This window comes from Macrotis lagotis, chromosome 8 (assembly GCF_037893015.1).
Source record: "Macrotis lagotis isolate mMagLag1 chromosome 8, bilby.v1.9.chrom.fasta, whole genome shotgun sequence".
NCBI classification, from domain to species: domain Eukaryota; kingdom Metazoa; phylum Chordata; class Mammalia; order Peramelemorphia; family Peramelidae; genus Macrotis; species Macrotis lagotis.
The window spans coordinates 184112418-184129766 of NC_133665.1; the positions used below are offsets into that span (position 1 = coordinate 184112418).

Sequence of the window (17349 nt, forward strand, 5' to 3'; positions counted from 1 at the left end):
TGTCCTAGAATCATGGGAAGATACCATTCCACATTTCTCTCTAACTCTTCTTTAAAGTATTGTATATAATATTTGTTTCTTTTTATAATTGTATTTTATATACATTTATCTCTTCCTCATCTTACTCCCACTGAACAATTTTAAAAAGAAAAAGAAAAGAAAAATCAAGTAACAAATGTGCATCTTCTAGCAAAAAACATTCCCTAACAGACCACATCCAAAAGAATAGATATCTCATTTCATATTTTAGGTTCTATCCCTTACTAGCAGGGGATACCACAGTGTGTTTCATCTTGAGTCCTTTAGGCTGGTGATTTCCTCATTGCATCATTCAGAATGCTCAGGTCTTTCAAAGTTGATTTTCTTTCTTATGTTGTCATTATTATGTAAATTGTCCTATTTCTTTTGTTCCCTTCACTCTACATCAATTCATAGAAGGTCTTAGTTTCCTCTGAAATTGTCCATTTCATCCTTTCTTGTGTTAGTGTTAAAAATGTTGTAATTTTTTCATGGGCCATATTTCTTTTCAGACATTCTCCATTGGTTTGACCTCATAGTTTACAGTTTTTGATTACTACAAAAAGAGCCTATTACAATTATTTTTATACATATGGGTCCTTTTCCTTTATGATCTCTTTGGAGGTGGGAGTGGTTCCAAATTCCTTTCCAAAATGGGTAGACTTATTCATGGCTTCACTTACAGTTCTGTTTTCCCATAGTAACTCCATTTGTTATTTTCCTTTTTTTGTCATCTTTGCCAACCTGATAGAGTATGAGATGGGATCTCAGAGTTGCTTTACTTTGCTTTTCTTTTATTAATTATAGTTTTTTCCTTATGAATGTTGCTAAGGTGTGTTTTTTTCTCCTTAGAATTGCTTATTCAAATTTTTGATGATTTATGTGTTGGGGAATGGCTCTTAATCTTTTAAATTTAAAATCTTGCTGTATATGTCTTAGATAGGAGACCTTTATCAGAGAAACTTTGCTAGAATGCTTCTCCCCCAGTAATTTCATGAAAATATTCTAACGATACCATCATTTATTTTGAAATATCTGATTATATTAATTAAATAACCTTATAATGTCTCCCATTAATACTTGATGATTTCTGATCCTTTTAAACACTACTTTATTTCCACTGAAATTTGTTTCATATTATAAAGCTTTTATAATCATAAAAAGTTACCAGATTTTTTGGAAGAGTTGACTAGTTTTTGACAATCATTCTAAAAGCTTTTCAGTTTTGTTTACAATGAATTTTTTGTTAATATTTTGTGTATTTTTTATGTATCATTTTAAAATCATTTTATCATTTATTTGGAAAAATCGGATTTACAGTTATTGGAACTATTCTTAACTTGAACATTATGCATTTTGCTTCCTAAATTAAAAAAAAAGTTAACATGTGATTTGCATAATGTAAATATCAAAATGGATAATTGTTTTATTTTCTGAAAATATAGGTTCTTGTTAAACCTTTAGGCGACCGAGGATACCTTTTTCTTCTCTCTCCTTGGCAAATGGCTTCACCTTATGGTAAGTATCTTTTTCAGGGCCAATCTTTTATGCAGCCTTTTTTCCTTTGCATAGTCCCAATGCATTCTCTTTTTGTTTTTACAGAGCATCAGACTGCCAAGACTAGAATCCTACATGCCCTTTTTCTATTTCAGGAGCCAAGAGGAGTAGTGAGTTGTAAGTTGTAAATGGAATTAAATGTTGTTACTTATGTATTATTGGTGGTGATCATTAATTACAATGTTAGGTATAATGAATAATTTTTGTTTCTATTAACTCTGAGAAATTATTGAATTTCATGTTTTCATACATGCCTCAGCTTTTGAGAGTTACTGAAAAAAGTTTAAAAGCAAATAAAAGAACCCCAATAAATCAATATCACTAAATTTACAAACGATTTTTCTTGATTGAAATAAGTGGGTTTTTTTTTTTTTTGCAAGGCAAATGGGGTTAAGTGGTTTGCCCAAGGCCACACAGCTAGGTAATTATTAAGTGTCTGAGTCTGGATTTGAACCCAGGTACTCCTGACTCCAAGGCCTGTGCTTTATCCATTGCGCCACCTAGCTGCCCCTCTTGATTGAAATAAAATTTTAGTCACTTAAATATTTTATGTAGTTATATCTAATAAGTTTCCTTATGATACTATGATAAGCTGATTATGATTCACTAATTTGAATTAGTTTTTAGGCTAAAATTTGAATTTAAATTTTTATCAAATGTTAATGTTTTTGAAAATAGACTATTCAAAACTATTGCATTGCCTCTGGCTTAAGAACAGATATAATTTTGCTATAAGGGTTACTTGTTTAGCTATAATTTATAATACACAATTTAGGTTACCAAAGTCTGTTTCAATAGTTTTTTTACTCTGGTGAGATTCATTGCCTAGATAACTTATGTTGTCATATTCATTTAGCTAAGTAGTTCTGTTTTTAAAAAAAGTATCCTTATCTCAGGCCTAAAATTTGCAGTGGAAACCTTTTGATAGTCTTGTTGTAGAGCTGGGGAAGGGGAGGCAGCTAGAGCTTGAGGTGCAGAAGGAGGAAATCCAGGAAGTTTCCTTGGAAAAGTTCCTGGGAGTAGTGTACACTTCAGTTGTATCTAGAGGCTCTGTTGGGAATCTTTTCCCTATCACCTGTCACCAGTACCACCGGAAAGTAAGGTGCTTGTTTTGGAGAAATGGAAGGGGGATTCCCAACTAGACTCTGATGGACTATTAGCAAATCACTAAACCTTATTGAGCCTCAATTTCTTGGCTACTAATACTTAAATTGTTGACTTCACAAGTTTGTTATGAGAAGCTACTTGAGAAGTCAAAAGGCTGTCTCAAATTTAGAATTTGTCATTTTAGCTTTTACTGAGCTCTATTTGGGCTAAGTTTTTGGCCCACTTTAGGGAGTGGCAACCTACCTATAGTTTGTTTTTAATGTGCTAAAATAAAATAGACATTCATTCAGCATAATGAGATTAGTTTGTTAAGATCATCATGTCAATGGCATAGTTTTTCTTTCACTAAGAACCATCTTTAATGCCTGTCATACCCAGTAATATGTTTTGCTTTACTTTAACAGCACAGAAAGTGTCACCTAAAGTAACACAGGAACATCCTGAGACCACCCTTGAGAGCATACCAGGAATCATGAAATTAATTCCATCCATTCATTTTGCCTTAATACAGTGTCGCAAAGATTCAAATTTTAGCAATACTTGTGCTTTCAATACTGTTGTTGAAAAACACATATGTGACTATTTTAAGCGAGGTTTTGGGTTAGGTAAACGAAGAGAATTTGTCATGTATCCATATGACCCACGCTTAGACGATAGAAAATTCTTGTATTCGGCTCCAAAGAACAAGTCCCATGTTGATAGTTCCTTGCACAACTATATTTTCCAGTCTGAAACCTATCAGTTACCTATTTGTAGAGTTCAGGAACTGATGGAAGAAAATAAGAAAGCTCATCAGTTTAGTCCAGTTTCCGATTATGAAGGACCAGATGAAGAAGCAGACTTTTTAAAGCTCAAACTTCGAAAGAGAAATAGCTCCAAGAATGACACCATCACGATCGGGAAGAAGTGGAAGCCATCTAATTCTTGGGACTATGATCAGGACAGGCTTAAAGAACTGATTAACTTAATTCAGTGTCGGAAAAAAAACGTAGGTGGAGATTCTGATTCGGAAGAGACTAGAGACAAAATTGGCCAGAAAAGGAAGCTTGAAAATCATCCTGAAAATCTGAGAAAGCATCAAAAAACCAGTGATTCATCTGAAAACAGTTATTTGTGTGAAGGTAACTTTAGATTTTTCTCTCTAGTTTTGATGTCTGCTTAGTAGCACAGAGCCTGTTAGTTTTCTCTGTTGATTTTTTTCCTGCTGTTTAACACTATCTTTTCTGTTAATCAAAAATCTTTTCTGTTATCAAGCACTGTCCAGCTGTCTTTCCACCCATAAAAACCCTTGTCACAAATGAGCACATAGTTAAAATTTCCATATTGTCTGTGTTAAAAATGAAATTAGTCTTTAATTAGGAAAAGGAGGAAAATAAATGGAATTTTACTTTAGGCATCACAGCTCAATGTTAATAATTAAGATTTTTAGAAACTGAGAGTATGTATAGGGGATACCTAGTTAGGTAGGAATACTTACTAAAGATTTTGACATTAGGCTTTCCTGACTATATTTTTGGATTAGCTTCTTAACATAGGTTATGCTGTCACCATATCTTTTTCACAAAGATTATTTTTCAATATGTAACATCTTTAAGTTCTAAATAACTGGAAATGTGGTTTAATTTACTTTGGAAGTGTACTGTCCCCTCTTAGACCAGTGGAGGAGTCAAAAAGTCCAGGGCAATATGAAAATCTTAGAAAGTCTTGTTTAAATAACTGGGCAAATATTAACTGCTCATGGATAGGTAGAGCTAATATAATAAAAATGACAATTCTACCAAAACTAAACTATCTGTTTAGTGCACTACCAATCAAAATTCCAAAAAATTACATTAACGAATTAGAAAAAATTGTAAGTAAATTCATATGGAGAAATAAAAAGTCAAGCATTGCCAGGAGCTTAATGAAAAAAAGTGCAAAAGAAGGTGGCTTAGCCCTACCAGATCTAAAATTATATTATAAAGCATCAGTCATCAGCAGTGTTTGGCATTGGCTAAGAAATAGAGTGGTGGACCAGTGGAATAGACTAGGTGTAAAAGCAGGAGATGATTATAGTAATCTGCTGTTTGATAAACCCAAAGAGTCTGGCCATTGGGATAAAAACTCCCTCTTTGATAAAAATTGCTGGGAAAATTGGAAGTTAGTATGGAAGAAACTTAGCTTAGACCAACACCTCACACCCTTTACCAAGATAAGATCCAAATGGTTACAGGACATAGACATAAAAAACAATACTATAAGCAAATTAGAAGATCAAGGACTAGTCTACCTGTCAGATCTATGGAAAGGGGAACAGTTTATGACTAAGGAAGAGTTGGAGAACATCATCAAAATCCAATTAGATGATTTCAATTCCATTAAATTAAAAAGCTTTTGCACAGATAAAACCAATGTAACCAAGATCAAAAGAAATGTAGTAAATTGGGAAACAATTTTTATAACTAATGATTCTGACAAAGGACTCATTTCTAAAATATACAGAGAACTGAGTCATATTTTTAAAACAAAAGGCCATTCCCCAATTGACAAATGGTCAAAGGATATGCAAAGGCAATTTACAGATGAGGAGATCATAGTAATCCATAGCCATATGAAAAAATGCTCTAAATCATTAATTATTAGAGAAGTGCAAATTAAAGCTTCTCTGAGGTACCACCTCACACCTCTCAGATTGGCCAATATGACCAGGAAGCATAATGATCATTGTTGGTAGGGATGTGGGAAATCTGGGACACTACTACGCTGTTGGTGGAGCTGTGAACTCATCCAACCCTTCTGGAGAGCTATTTGGAACTATGCCCAAAGGGCAACAAAAATGTGCATACCCTTTGACCCAGCAGTACCACTACTAGATCTATATCCTGAAGAGATGATGAAAAGGGGTAGAAACATTACTTGTACAAAAATATTTATAGCAGCCCTGTTTGTTGTGGCAAAGTATTGGAAATCCAGTAAATGTCCTTCAATTGGGGAATGGCTTAGCAAACTGTGGTCTATGTATGTCATGGAACACTATTGTTCTATTAGAAACGAGGAGGGATGGGATTTCAGGGAAGCCTGGAGGGATTTGCATGAACTGATGCTGAGTGAGATGAGCAGAACCAGAAAAACATTGTATACCCTAACAGCAACATGGGGGTGATGATCAACCTTGAAGGACTTGCTCTTTCCATCAGTGCAACAATCAGGGACAATTTGGGGCTGTCTGCAATGGAGAGTACCATCTGTATCCAGAGAAAGAGCTGTGGAGTTTGAACAAAGTGCAAGGACTATTCCCTTTAATTTAGGAAGAAACCAAATATCTTATTATCTGATCTTGTTACCTCTTAGACTTCTCTTTAAGGATATGATTTCTCTCTCATCACACCCAATTTGGATCAAGGTACAACATGGAAACAAAGACTGACAGAGTGCTCTCTGTGGGAGGGAGGGGGGAGGGAAGCAAGATTGGGGGAAAATGTAAAACTCAAATAATATCTTTAATAAAAATAAATTTAAATTAAAAAAGTCTTGGAAAAGGCTGAACAATTTCTTTTAGATAAGCATCTCTTTTTGTTTTTTGAACTAGAATTCTTTTTCCCAAATGATATGTTTTTCTTTTTTTAAAAAATTTTTTACAGGTTTTATTTATTTTGAGTTTTACAATTTCCCCCCTAATCTTAACTTCCCTCCCCTCACCCCCCACAGAAGGCAATTTGTCAGTCTTTACATTGTTTCCATGTTGTACATTGATCCCAGTTGAATGTGATGAGAGAGAAATCATATCCTTAAGGAAGAAACATAAAGTATAAGAGATAGCAAGGTCAGACAATAAGATATTAGTTCGTTTTTTCTAAATTAAAGGTAATAGTCCTTGGTCTTTGTGTTTGAACTAGAATTTAAAATACAATGAACTTTTGTTTTTCTCTACCAGAATTCTTATTAACTAGTAATTTACTTCATACTCTGGTTGTAAAGAGTTAGCATAGCAAAAATATGAATGGTAGAATCTCAGAATTAGAAGTGACTTCAGAAATCATCTGATCTAATTTGTAGCTGCCCATCTTTGATAGGAGATCATTCACTTACTATTTTGATAATCCCCTTATCCACCAAAGTCATCCCAACCCCCTTTTGGAAAGCTAGAAGATTCTTCTTTATGAAATGACATTTATTTGTTTTTCTGAATCTTTTGTCTTTTCTACTTTTACCCTAGGGAAAAACAACCTTTTTGTCACATGGTAAACCTTAAAGTCCTCTGTCCAGTTTCGAGGATCTGTCACTTCAGATGCTATTTCTGATGTGTTTGGTGGGGAGAGTGAGACAAATCAATCCAGAACAGCTAGCCTTGGTGCCAGCCTTGCACCAAATTCATTACTCTGTGTTTTCATAGCCATGGGGTCATGGAAGTGCCTTGTGGATTTGAAATCTCTGTAACAAGACATTTTGGTTTTGGATTAAGTGGTTGGTTCTTTTTAAAATTCACATTGGTATTATTCAATAACTTAAGAAGTTTATAAAGAGTTAGTAGCCTTTATTCTGCCTTTCCGATGTTCATCATTAACATATCTTATGCATAGATGAAAAATTGACTTTGTGACTTTAACTGAATTACTGTTGTTTATTTAGGGTTTGAATTATTTTCCATATTGATTTTCAGTTGTAAATTGGTCAGGGATTAATAACTTTATGATTTCAATTGAATTATGTTTTTCTCCTCATACTTTAGTTTCTCCACACTCTGTTTTCTCACTTATTGGTGGATTTGGTGGACATGATACTGACTTAAGGCAGCAAGACAGTGCAGACTCTGGTATGACTGACACCCGGGCCCTGATTAAGTTGCTTTTAGAAACTCTAACTAATTCAAGAAATTTGGATCCAACTCTTGCTTATTCTGTCAATCAAGCCTTAGGATGCAGTGATGAAGCTAGGGATGATCTGAGGCCAAAGCAAGAATATGAGTTCGTTTCTGCACAGAACCAGGAAGAATATGAGCAACCAAGTTGTACAAAAGGAGAAAATATAAATTGTAAAGATCCCAAAAGTCCTGTGGTCTTGGAAGCTGATGCCTCATCTTTAAAGTATCCCATTGATGCCGACATAAAAGTCTCCTCTAGTGAAGTTGGCTCTGAGCCCAAGCTCCATTTAAAAGAAGTAAGCAGCATATGAAGTGTGTAAAAGTGAATCCAATTATACTTGCATTATGTATTGTTAACTTGTTGCATGGGGCAGGGGGCCATCTTTGGCATTGGGGTACAGTACCCTGGGTTCAAGTCCTTGCTCGGAACTTGATTGTTGCACATTACTTGATTTTTGTAACCCTTAGTTTTCACACCCTGTAAAATTTGAATGTTTCCTATGTTCCCACCTTGCATTGTTGCTCTCAAGCAAATAAAGTGAAATGACAGGAGACAAAAGGTTAACTTATGAATCATAAAGTTCCATAAAGGAACTTTTGTTCCTTCTTAGTAAAAGAATCATTGATTCATGTGGGAATTTGCTTTGGTGTTCGTGAATGATCTGAATTTTTTTTTAGGTTTTTTTTTTTTTTTTTTTTTGCAAGGCAAATGGGGTTAAGTGGCTTGCCCAAGGCCACACAGCTAGGTAATTATTAAGTGTCTGAGACCGGATTTGAACCCAGGTACTCCTGACTCAAGGGCCGGTGCTTTATCCACTGCGCCACCTAGCCGCCCTGATCTGAATTTTTTAATGGGACTTGAATTTTATTATAGAGAGAGTGATTTTTTTTTTTTTGGTTGGGAAGGACAGGACTTCTTTCCTCTTCTCTACTTCTCTCCTTATTTTCCTTCTTCACAGAGGTTGTGTCTAAGGTGAATGGAGAGATAGTCAGAACTATGTTTGCTGACTTAAGTTCTAGATGAAATATAACCCCAGGAAGTGAAAAAAAATAGTAAATATGATTGCTGTCAATTATCTTTGAAAAATTGTATGGGCAGCTTGGTGGTGCAGTGGATAGAGCACTGACCCTGAAGTCAGGAGTAGCTGAGTTCAAATGTGGCCTCAGACACTTAATAACAACCTAGCTGTGTGACTTTGGGCAAGCCACTTAGACCCGTTGCCTTGCCCCCCCCCAAAAAAAATGTGGAGAATGTGCCATATATAGGATAAGACAAAAGAAATTTCTAAATTGTTTTTTTTACTAAGTTAATGTTGCTTATGGGAAAATTCTGGAATGAAATTTAAGAAAGTTATTACCATCTTTTGGTTTTATATCAACTTCATTCTCAAATGTTTCTCCCCTGCCCTCCGTCTTCCACCAACCCATTTTTGGTAATAAAGAACAAAATGGGGTTTGAAAGGTGAGAGTAGTTCATCAAAACCAACTCCACACATCTGCTGAATCTGAAAGTATATCCCTCATGTTTGTAAGACAAGTACATTTTCTTACCTTTAAATTATATTGTTAAAAAAAGATGGGGAGTGAACATCTGGAGATGGGAGATAGTGATCACAGAAAGTCATCATGGCTTCATCAATAACTTGTTTCTTTTTTGACCAAGACTACTAGACTGGTAAATATAATTACCATTTATTTAGTACAGGATTTGTTCTTGAATGATTTTGAATATAAATTACAGTATAATTGGGTGGATTGAAACTCAATAAATTAATGATATATGAAAAGAAATTCTATTCCATATGTATTGGCATGTGAAAAGTAATTGTATATATACATGTTGTAAATGTAAATACACATTTATGAGAATGGAGTAGGGAGGAAGGCTGTAGCAGCTGGCTGGAATCAGGAAAGACCTCATGTAGAAACTGGTACTTGAGCTGGATTTTGAAAAAACCTAGGAAAATTTCTGTCACTTTGGAAAAGATGATCCCTATTAGAGTGCCCAGAGATCAGTGATGGGCCTTGTTTGCTTCTAATTTTTTAGAAATGGTTTAGATAAAGGCACAAACAATGTCATCACATTTCCAAAAATATCTCAATAATTGGCCCGTAGGAGACATTTAATAAATGTTATTTGATAAATGTTGAAAATTACTCTTGGGTTTAAAAAAAGTCAGCATCAAAAGTTGATGTGACTAGATGGTTTTAAAAAAAAAAGTTTGGGGTGTTGAGTGAATTGCTAGCTTCCTCTGTATCAGGTTTGATGTGTTAACCAGAAAAGGCAATGCAATATTAGGATGTGTTCATAGAGGGAGGGAGTTCTGAAGGCTTTTGCCCTGGTTAGAGGTCAAACTTGGAATAATATGTCCCTTTTCAGGGCCTCATATTAAGAAAGACAGATTAGAGCACCAGCCCTGAAGTCAGGAGGACCTGAGTTCAAATGTGGCCTCAGATTCTTAATAATTACCTAGCTGTGTGATCTCAGGGAAGTCACTTAATCCCATTGTCTTGCAAAAAAAAATGGAAAACAAAAAAGACAGATTAGCAGAGGAAGCTCAGGAGAAGGTCATCCTACATGGTCCAACTTCTGGTTTGTTGATTGATAGGCCCGCTGACAGGAAGCTGTAGAGCCAAATTGGGATTTGATACAAGGGAAAGCTTCACCCACCAAAACATATTTGTTGATGTTTAGCCCTGTGGTTTTTTTACTAGCTTCCAGATGTCCCAATTTGGAAACTAGTCCATTCCTGGATATATGTTGTGGCAACTTCTTGGATATGGAGGTTGAAAGACAGAGCAAGCAGATGCAGAGCCTGCTTTGTATCTGCTATGTTATGGGACACTCCTGCCAGCAGTTAAGGCCATACTCAAGTAGAATGGGAGACCTAGAGAGAACATGTTGTAGACCAGAATTCTTGTGGAGATATGCATTTGGAATAGTTGGTCTTGGAATTCTTCTATAACTCAGATTTTGTGCTCTATAGTTTTGTGTGGTTGTAGTTGGATAACAGAGTTGACATTTTATTTAGCTATACTTTATTACGTATGATTGTTTTTAAAAACTACAAAGATGAGTTTGAATACCTCACAACACTGACTGTAATGAAAGAGAAATCAGAGGTGAGGCAGATGGCTTGAGATCAGAGAACTAAGATTAATGAAATAATTTTCAGGTAAGTATTTTCTGAGAGTCAGATGGGGAAAGACCAAATGGAAAGCCTGACTGAGAGGGTTATATAATATTAAAAAAAAATAAACTGATGTTAATGTGGCCTCCTTAAAGGAGCTTTTTAATGGTATCTGTCAAGGTGCCTTGTTAATCTTATATTGGGATATAGACAAGCAGATGAAAATTTGCGAATTTCAGTTTTTAACAGAGTTATACAGAACCTCCACATTGCAACATTCCCCATCGCAGTTTTGATAAATTGTGGATTGGCATAAGAAATTAAATGGGAACTTTTTGGGATGTTTGTCAAAGTGGTAGACAACATGTGAAGGCCAGTAGACAACCCAGAAAAAAGTTTAGAAACCCAGAAATACCTAAAATAGTATTGTATACTATCATAGTATTGTTTATCAAGGTAAAAGAAGGAAATCCAGGAAGTTGAAAGATTATTTGGTATGCAGAGAGGGTCAAATGCTATAGGAATTTTCTAGATCATGGCAGTGTTGTTCCTCTATCCTTCGTGATGTGGAGGGGATAAATGCAGCTTTCACTCAGATTGGCTCCTTATTTTATTAGTACTTGGCTTTAATTCATATTCCTTTATATCATGACCACTGCCTGTAAATGAAAGCCAAATACATATACTCAGTTCCCGACTACAGCTCTCTGAACAGTTGATAAAATATTTTTATTGGGCATTTAAATAATTAATTGAGCTTCTGTTTGAATTTGGCAATACTGTTCCATATGGCATGAATTGTAGGAGATGGGGAAGGTCTAGGTTTTATAAGATGGTGAAGAAGACACATGTCCTGAGGAAATAAATATGTTGTTGGAAACATTTTCAAATAACCCCTTATCTTAAATGCATATCCATTTTTTAATTGTTAGCTTGTAATTGTTATTATTTTAGAATTAACAAGAATAATTACCTAAACAAATTTTCTAGTTAGGGAAAGAATGGCAAGAGGGCCATAACCTTATTTAACTTGAATGATATTTGTTACATTTCATTTTTGGAAAAAGTTAACTAAATATTACTGTGAGAAAAGAACCATGTTTTACTATTGATGTTAAGAGTATGAACATTTAAAGGGATGTTTTGATATGCTTGATTTTTAGGATTCAAAAAGTAGCAGTGTGAGTAATTTTGATAATTACAACCTGAATACTACTATCCCTATTGAACATTGCAACCGTAAACAACACTCTAACTCCAATAATGTCGTGGAGGGCGGAATGCATTGGAAACTAATTCCAATTACAGGTAAGAATCAAGTCCATTGACACTGGTGGTTTCCTGAAGTCAAGGAATATAAATGTTTAGTTTTCCCAAGGTGTATAACTCTACTAGGTCTGTCTCTCTTGGAATATTTTTTTCTAAATTATAATAATCTCTAATAAAATATTAAATGATATCTTGTGTGCAGGTTTTTATAGCATTGTAAGACATGATTCATGCACTAGAGAGAACACTTATTAGCTGAATTTGTCTTTAAAGAAAGTAACTGTCATGCTACTGCAGTTCTTTACCATTAACTCCCAGATGTGCTAGGACCCCACCTTTAATTCAGCTGCCCAGGGATGCAAAGAAACCTAAAGCATTGTGGTCTTGGATCTTGGAGAGAGTGGCATTCAAGTTCTCTGTGTAAAGGAGATGACAAGAGTCTTGTCTTGAATAAAGTTTCCCTATTTTGCTTTTCCCATGAAAAAAAATCTTTTCACTTCAGAAGAGGTTCACCAAATCAAGCTAGAAATAACTTAATTTAGTTCTCAGATTGGGATGGAATTCTCTTACAAATAGTCACCTTAGAGAAGCCTTTTTTATGTTTTGATAGTTAATGTAGTAAATTGACAAGGAAAACTTAATTGAATTGAGAGCCAGGAAATAGTTCAGGGCAAGCTAAAAGAGCAGTCACTTCTTAGTTTGGGAAATTGAGGCTCCATTATTGCTTTGTTGTGGACATATTGATTACCTTTGATATTTGTGACTAAAATTTGGTTCTAGTTCATCTTCAGGTTGGTTTGGTGTTAGTTTATAGCATATTTTCATTTTACTGTTTATTATTAGATCTTATTAATCTTTTCCCCGGAAAATGGCATTTTCCCAGAAAGAGTGACTAGATATGACTTAACCTTTGCTCAGACAAAAGTATACTGAGGAGGTTTCTGCTCCTTGTTGAGCTCCTCTGGATTTGAAATCACTCTCAGGGCTTTACCAGAATGGAAAAGACCCTAGGACATTGGCTGGGGAGGCAAGGGTGTGATAGCTACTCCTGAGTGGGATTCTGACTCTGAAAACAGGAAGATTGTCTGGACCATTTCTTACTTTACTATCTTGATTTTCTTCAGGTAGATTCTCTGTGATTTCCCACTTCTTTTTGGAAAATCATTTGGAGAATGTCTGAATGTCATCTTCTAGGCTTCCATAGTAAAAGGAACTTCCTTAAGTTTTTCCTAAATGGAAGGGGACAATGGAACATCTTACCTAAAAGTTACTCATTAGGAAAATATGACAGGATTATTTTAAGCAATATATTTTAGTGTTTGTAAGCTTTAGTTTGCCTGAAGGGTGCTTAATGGATTTACTAGATATCTTTGGAGAAAGTCCACAAATGCTAACTGCTGCTTTCTCCCAGGAGGGAATGCAAGAAGTCCTGAAGATCACCTTGGGGAGCATGAGGATAACCAGACACCAGGTGAGCAGGGCAGTTGATTTGCTTTGTTCTCTCCCCCCTCCCCAGTGTGCCCACCTCCAGGACTGCTGCCTGCATTTCTGGTCTCAGTAACCATAGTGGAGGGCATTCTGATCTAGAACATGACTAGAGGTGAATGGAAGGAGGAAACCACAGGGACTATTCAGACAAGCACCTGTCAGCTGATGTTCAGATGGACTTAGAGAAATGGTTTCAGGAAGTCTTGGAATTTTAAGGATCTCTGGTCTTTCATCTCCAGAAGCTTCTGTCTAGTGGTACTTAAAGTGCAAAAGAAGACTGCTTAGGCTAAGGCTAAGGCTTCTTTCTCACCCTCCCTTTTTGGACTAATTTTGAAGTTTTTCTTACGTTCCTAGTTTAATCTGAGGTGATTTTTTTTTATATTGTTTTGTTTTGGCTTGTTGTTTGTTTTCTAATTCTGCTCTGGTATATGGACCCTTTTCCATGTAGCATTTTTATATCCTTTTTTTGATAATTTGCTTCAATATCAACTTCTGATTTGGAAGAAAAGGTCTCATGAGGGATTTTATGATTTGAACAAATTTTGGAAGTGACTACTTTTCTTAGAAAGAAAAACTTTTTAACTGTTTTCCTCAGAAAAAGCTTCTTTAGATTCTTCATCTAGTCACAGTAGGAAAAGTAGAAGGTCTGTTCCTGAAAAATAAATGACACCCACGTTAATTGGGATCATCCTTGAGCTCTTCTGTAGTCCTTAGCCTGGGTCTTGTGACCCAAAAGTAGAGATATGATTGATTCTGCCTTCACAGAAATGATACTTTTGTCTCATAATTTCTTCCCTCAGGAGTTGTTATGGAGAAAATGCTATGGAAGCTTAAAGGATAATAGAAATATGAGTTGCTGTTGTTTTTTCTGTTTTATCTTGTTTGTGTGGATGAAAGGGACAAACAAAGGCTAACTCGGGTTGAAGGGCACTAGACCTTGCTTCCACCCCTGCTGGTGTGTTATGTTTGGCAAAGCATTTCTCACCTTCTTCCCCTTGAATTCCCCCCCCCCCCCAGCTTCATTGTTCAGACTAGATGACTTCTGAGCCACTTTGCAAAGCAGCTTTAAAAACTTTCAGTTTTAAAGCAGATGATCTTGCAGGGCAGTCTGTATATTAAAAGGATAGATATAATAATACAGGTGAGGTAAGTCTTTGCAGTCGATTTAATTTTTTCTATTTTTCCAAAATGAAAGTAGAGGAATAATAAAATCAATGCATTTCAGTCTTAATGTTGCTTCTATAGAACATTATATGTGAAAAGTTAGTCTTATTGCTCAATCTAAGGTGATTTTTCACAAATCTGAGATATGTTTGAATTTTCAAAACTTCTTATTAAATCACAAACCTGTCAATGTGTAGATCAAAGGATTTAAATTCAGACCAGCTGCTTCATAAATGTATTCCAGATAGAGAAGGAGTATTACAGCGACTAGGTGTTCAGTAGGTAAGTGCTCATTTGAACAGGGAGTTTACCACATGATTAAAATATTTTGAAAGAAGAAAGAAAGAAACTTCCTTGAAGTTTTATGAAATAGTTACAAAGTGATTGCTAGCTGATCAGTCAGTTCTGTTAGCAAATATTGATCAGAGAGCTGGGGTTTGGGCTAGGCGCTAGTAACACGAAGAGGAAGGAAAACTAAAAAATCATTCCTTGCTGCCAAGGAGACAGGGCACAAGCTGAAAAGCTACTGGCTCCAACCTCCAGGCAGAGGAGGATGAGGGCTACCAGACTTCCCCGAAAGTCGGCAGAGAAACTCCAGCACATAGTGCAGCCAGGTGAGCATGGAACATTTTAAAGGACCTCCTAGCACTATGCTAGGACACAGACTGATAACTCTATTGAAAAAAAACTGCAATAATAAGATAAATAACTAAAATAAACAATTTTGGGAAAGATTATTCATTTGATTGCTTTCAAAGTGAATGTACTACTTTGAATTGCTTTTTCAAACCTTTATAAACAGACACATACCTTGAATCATGTAAAAGGCAGCATTTTCTAGTCGAGGAAAAAAAAATTCTGTGTTGTGGTTGTATACTGTGTAGTATTAAAGTTAAGGAACTTCTTTCTCCATTGGAACAAAGTCTCAAAACGTGTTTAAAAAGGGCTACACATTTTGGAGTCTTGTAGCTCAATATTTTGATCTTAACAAAGTTATCCAGTGCTTAAGTATTACTGATGGAGATGACCATAGTTGTCATGACTTGGCAGGCAGACGGAATGAAAGAATGGTCCATCTGCCCCAAGATTGCAGAGGAAAAAATAGGCAATGCTGCCTTGGGTTGTTGTCAGGCCTGCATTATCTTTCCCACTCAGAATTGAAAACAACCAAATCTCATTTCCCCCAGTTGCTCAAAGTTGGTCTTTTGATTGTTAGAATTTGGAGTCTTGCCACAAATAGGACAAATAGGATATGATGGAGATACACTTTTGGTTTTTACATCTTTTTCTAGGTATCTACTGCTGTGACTAAAATTAGAGGAAGAATTGCTTAGTTTGATATTATCAACTAGTGTTGTTAGTTTTGAGATGATTTTGGTTTAAACTACCCATTTGTACCATTTGACACTGGGAGGATGGGGAGGGAGTTATCATAGGACCCAGAGAATTTGATTGCTTACAATGTTCCTTACAATAATAACATTATTATTATGTTTTTCATCTTTTTGATTTGTTCTTATAATAATCCACTTTTCCTGTGTAGGTATGAAATCACCAGAAGAGCAGCTGGTGTGTCTACCGCCAGAGGATGCCTTTCCTAATGACCCCCGGGTAATCAATAGACAGAGGAGCTTTGATGACCCATTTCCGTCCTCTCCATTTTCAGACACAGTAAAGGGAACTCCTGAAGATGCCACGGTTACAAGTCAGGGGATGAAAATGGAAGAGCAGGGTATGCTAGCAACAGAGAGTCGTTTGATAGCTCCACATGCACTGAGTGGAACCACAGAAAGTACCATGTTGGAAGAATATAATTTTTTTTCAAAGAAAATAGAAGAGATTTTGAAGCAAAAAAACATTTCATATGTCAGTAGAATTTCCACACCTTCTTTCTCAGTACAAGATAAAATGACTAGACTTTCTGCAAATGTATGTTCTGAAACTTCTGAATTTACTGTTCAAGAGTTTGTAAATGGCTTACATGAAAAATTGAATATTATCATTGCCAAAACATTTTCCTTTGGGCGGCATACACCTGCAATAAGTCTTAGTCCTGAAGGTAGTTGCACAAAATTAGGGTTGAATCCTCTAACAAGTCAGATTATTCAAGTTTCATCAAGTGATTTCAATGCTGAACAAGGCCCTGAATCCCATTGTCATCCTATGCAGAAAGAGATGGACACACACGAGCAGCCTTCTTCCACCACCTTGGGCCTCGCTGAAGTCGAGTTGGATCAGGGCCACCAGGCCCCAGAGCTCACAGGGACGCCAGAGCAAACTGCTTCCAGTGACAGCCCCCTGGAAGCAGTGGAAAAAGAGAACTCCAAACCCCCCAGTGACATCACCATTTCAACTCAGCCATCCTTGTCAAATTTTATAAGTCAGTTAGAGCCAGAAGTGTTTAATAGCTTGGTCAAAATCATGAAAGACGTCCAGAAAAATACTGTGAAATTTTATATTCATGAAGAAGAAGAAAGCATGCTTTGCAAAGAAATAAAGGTAAGTAACTGGAAGGAAATACAAAACATACAAGCATGAGTTTAGTTTAGTTAAAGAGCTTGAGAACAAAAGTCTTGGAAAGAGTCAGATTCTTATTTTGCTCTAAAATGCTAATATTACTTTCCGGCTTAAACGTTCTCTCACAATGCCTTATAAACTCTCATAAAGCTATTTTAAGGTTTTATCCCTGCAGAGAGGTTTGTAAAAAGAAAAAGGAAAACATCCTTTATGGTAGACTTTGTTTCATCTACATTGGGACAGTTTTTTTAAGCACAT

At 35.8% G+C, this 17349-nt stretch overlaps 1 protein-coding gene across 11 annotated transcripts in view; it reads left to right on the forward strand.

The window, feature by feature from the left end:
• The window catches only part of TASOR (transcription activation suppressor), a 91883-nt gene that overhangs the window by 52387 nt on the left and 22147 nt on the right, over positions 1-17349 (forward strand). For 3 of the 11 annotated variants that reach the window (XM_074199145.1, XM_074199138.1, XM_074199146.1), the window contains 8 exons: positions 1464-1536; positions 1621-1692; positions 3087-3803; positions 7391-7818; positions 11817-11961; positions 13334-13393; positions 15075-15188; positions 16118-17073. In XM_074199145.1, coding sequence (XP_074055246.1) covers positions 1464-1536; positions 1621-1692; positions 3087-3803; positions 7391-7818; positions 11817-11961; positions 13334-13393; positions 15075-15188; positions 16118-17073 — 2565 coding nt within the window. The remainder of the gene's footprint in view (positions 1-1463; positions 1537-1620; positions 1693-3086; positions 3804-7390; positions 7819-11816; positions 11962-13333; positions 13394-15074; positions 15189-16117; positions 17074-17349) is intronic. The other 8 variants (XM_074199140.1, XM_074199147.1, XM_074199149.1 and 5 more) reach the window with 5 other exon arrangements.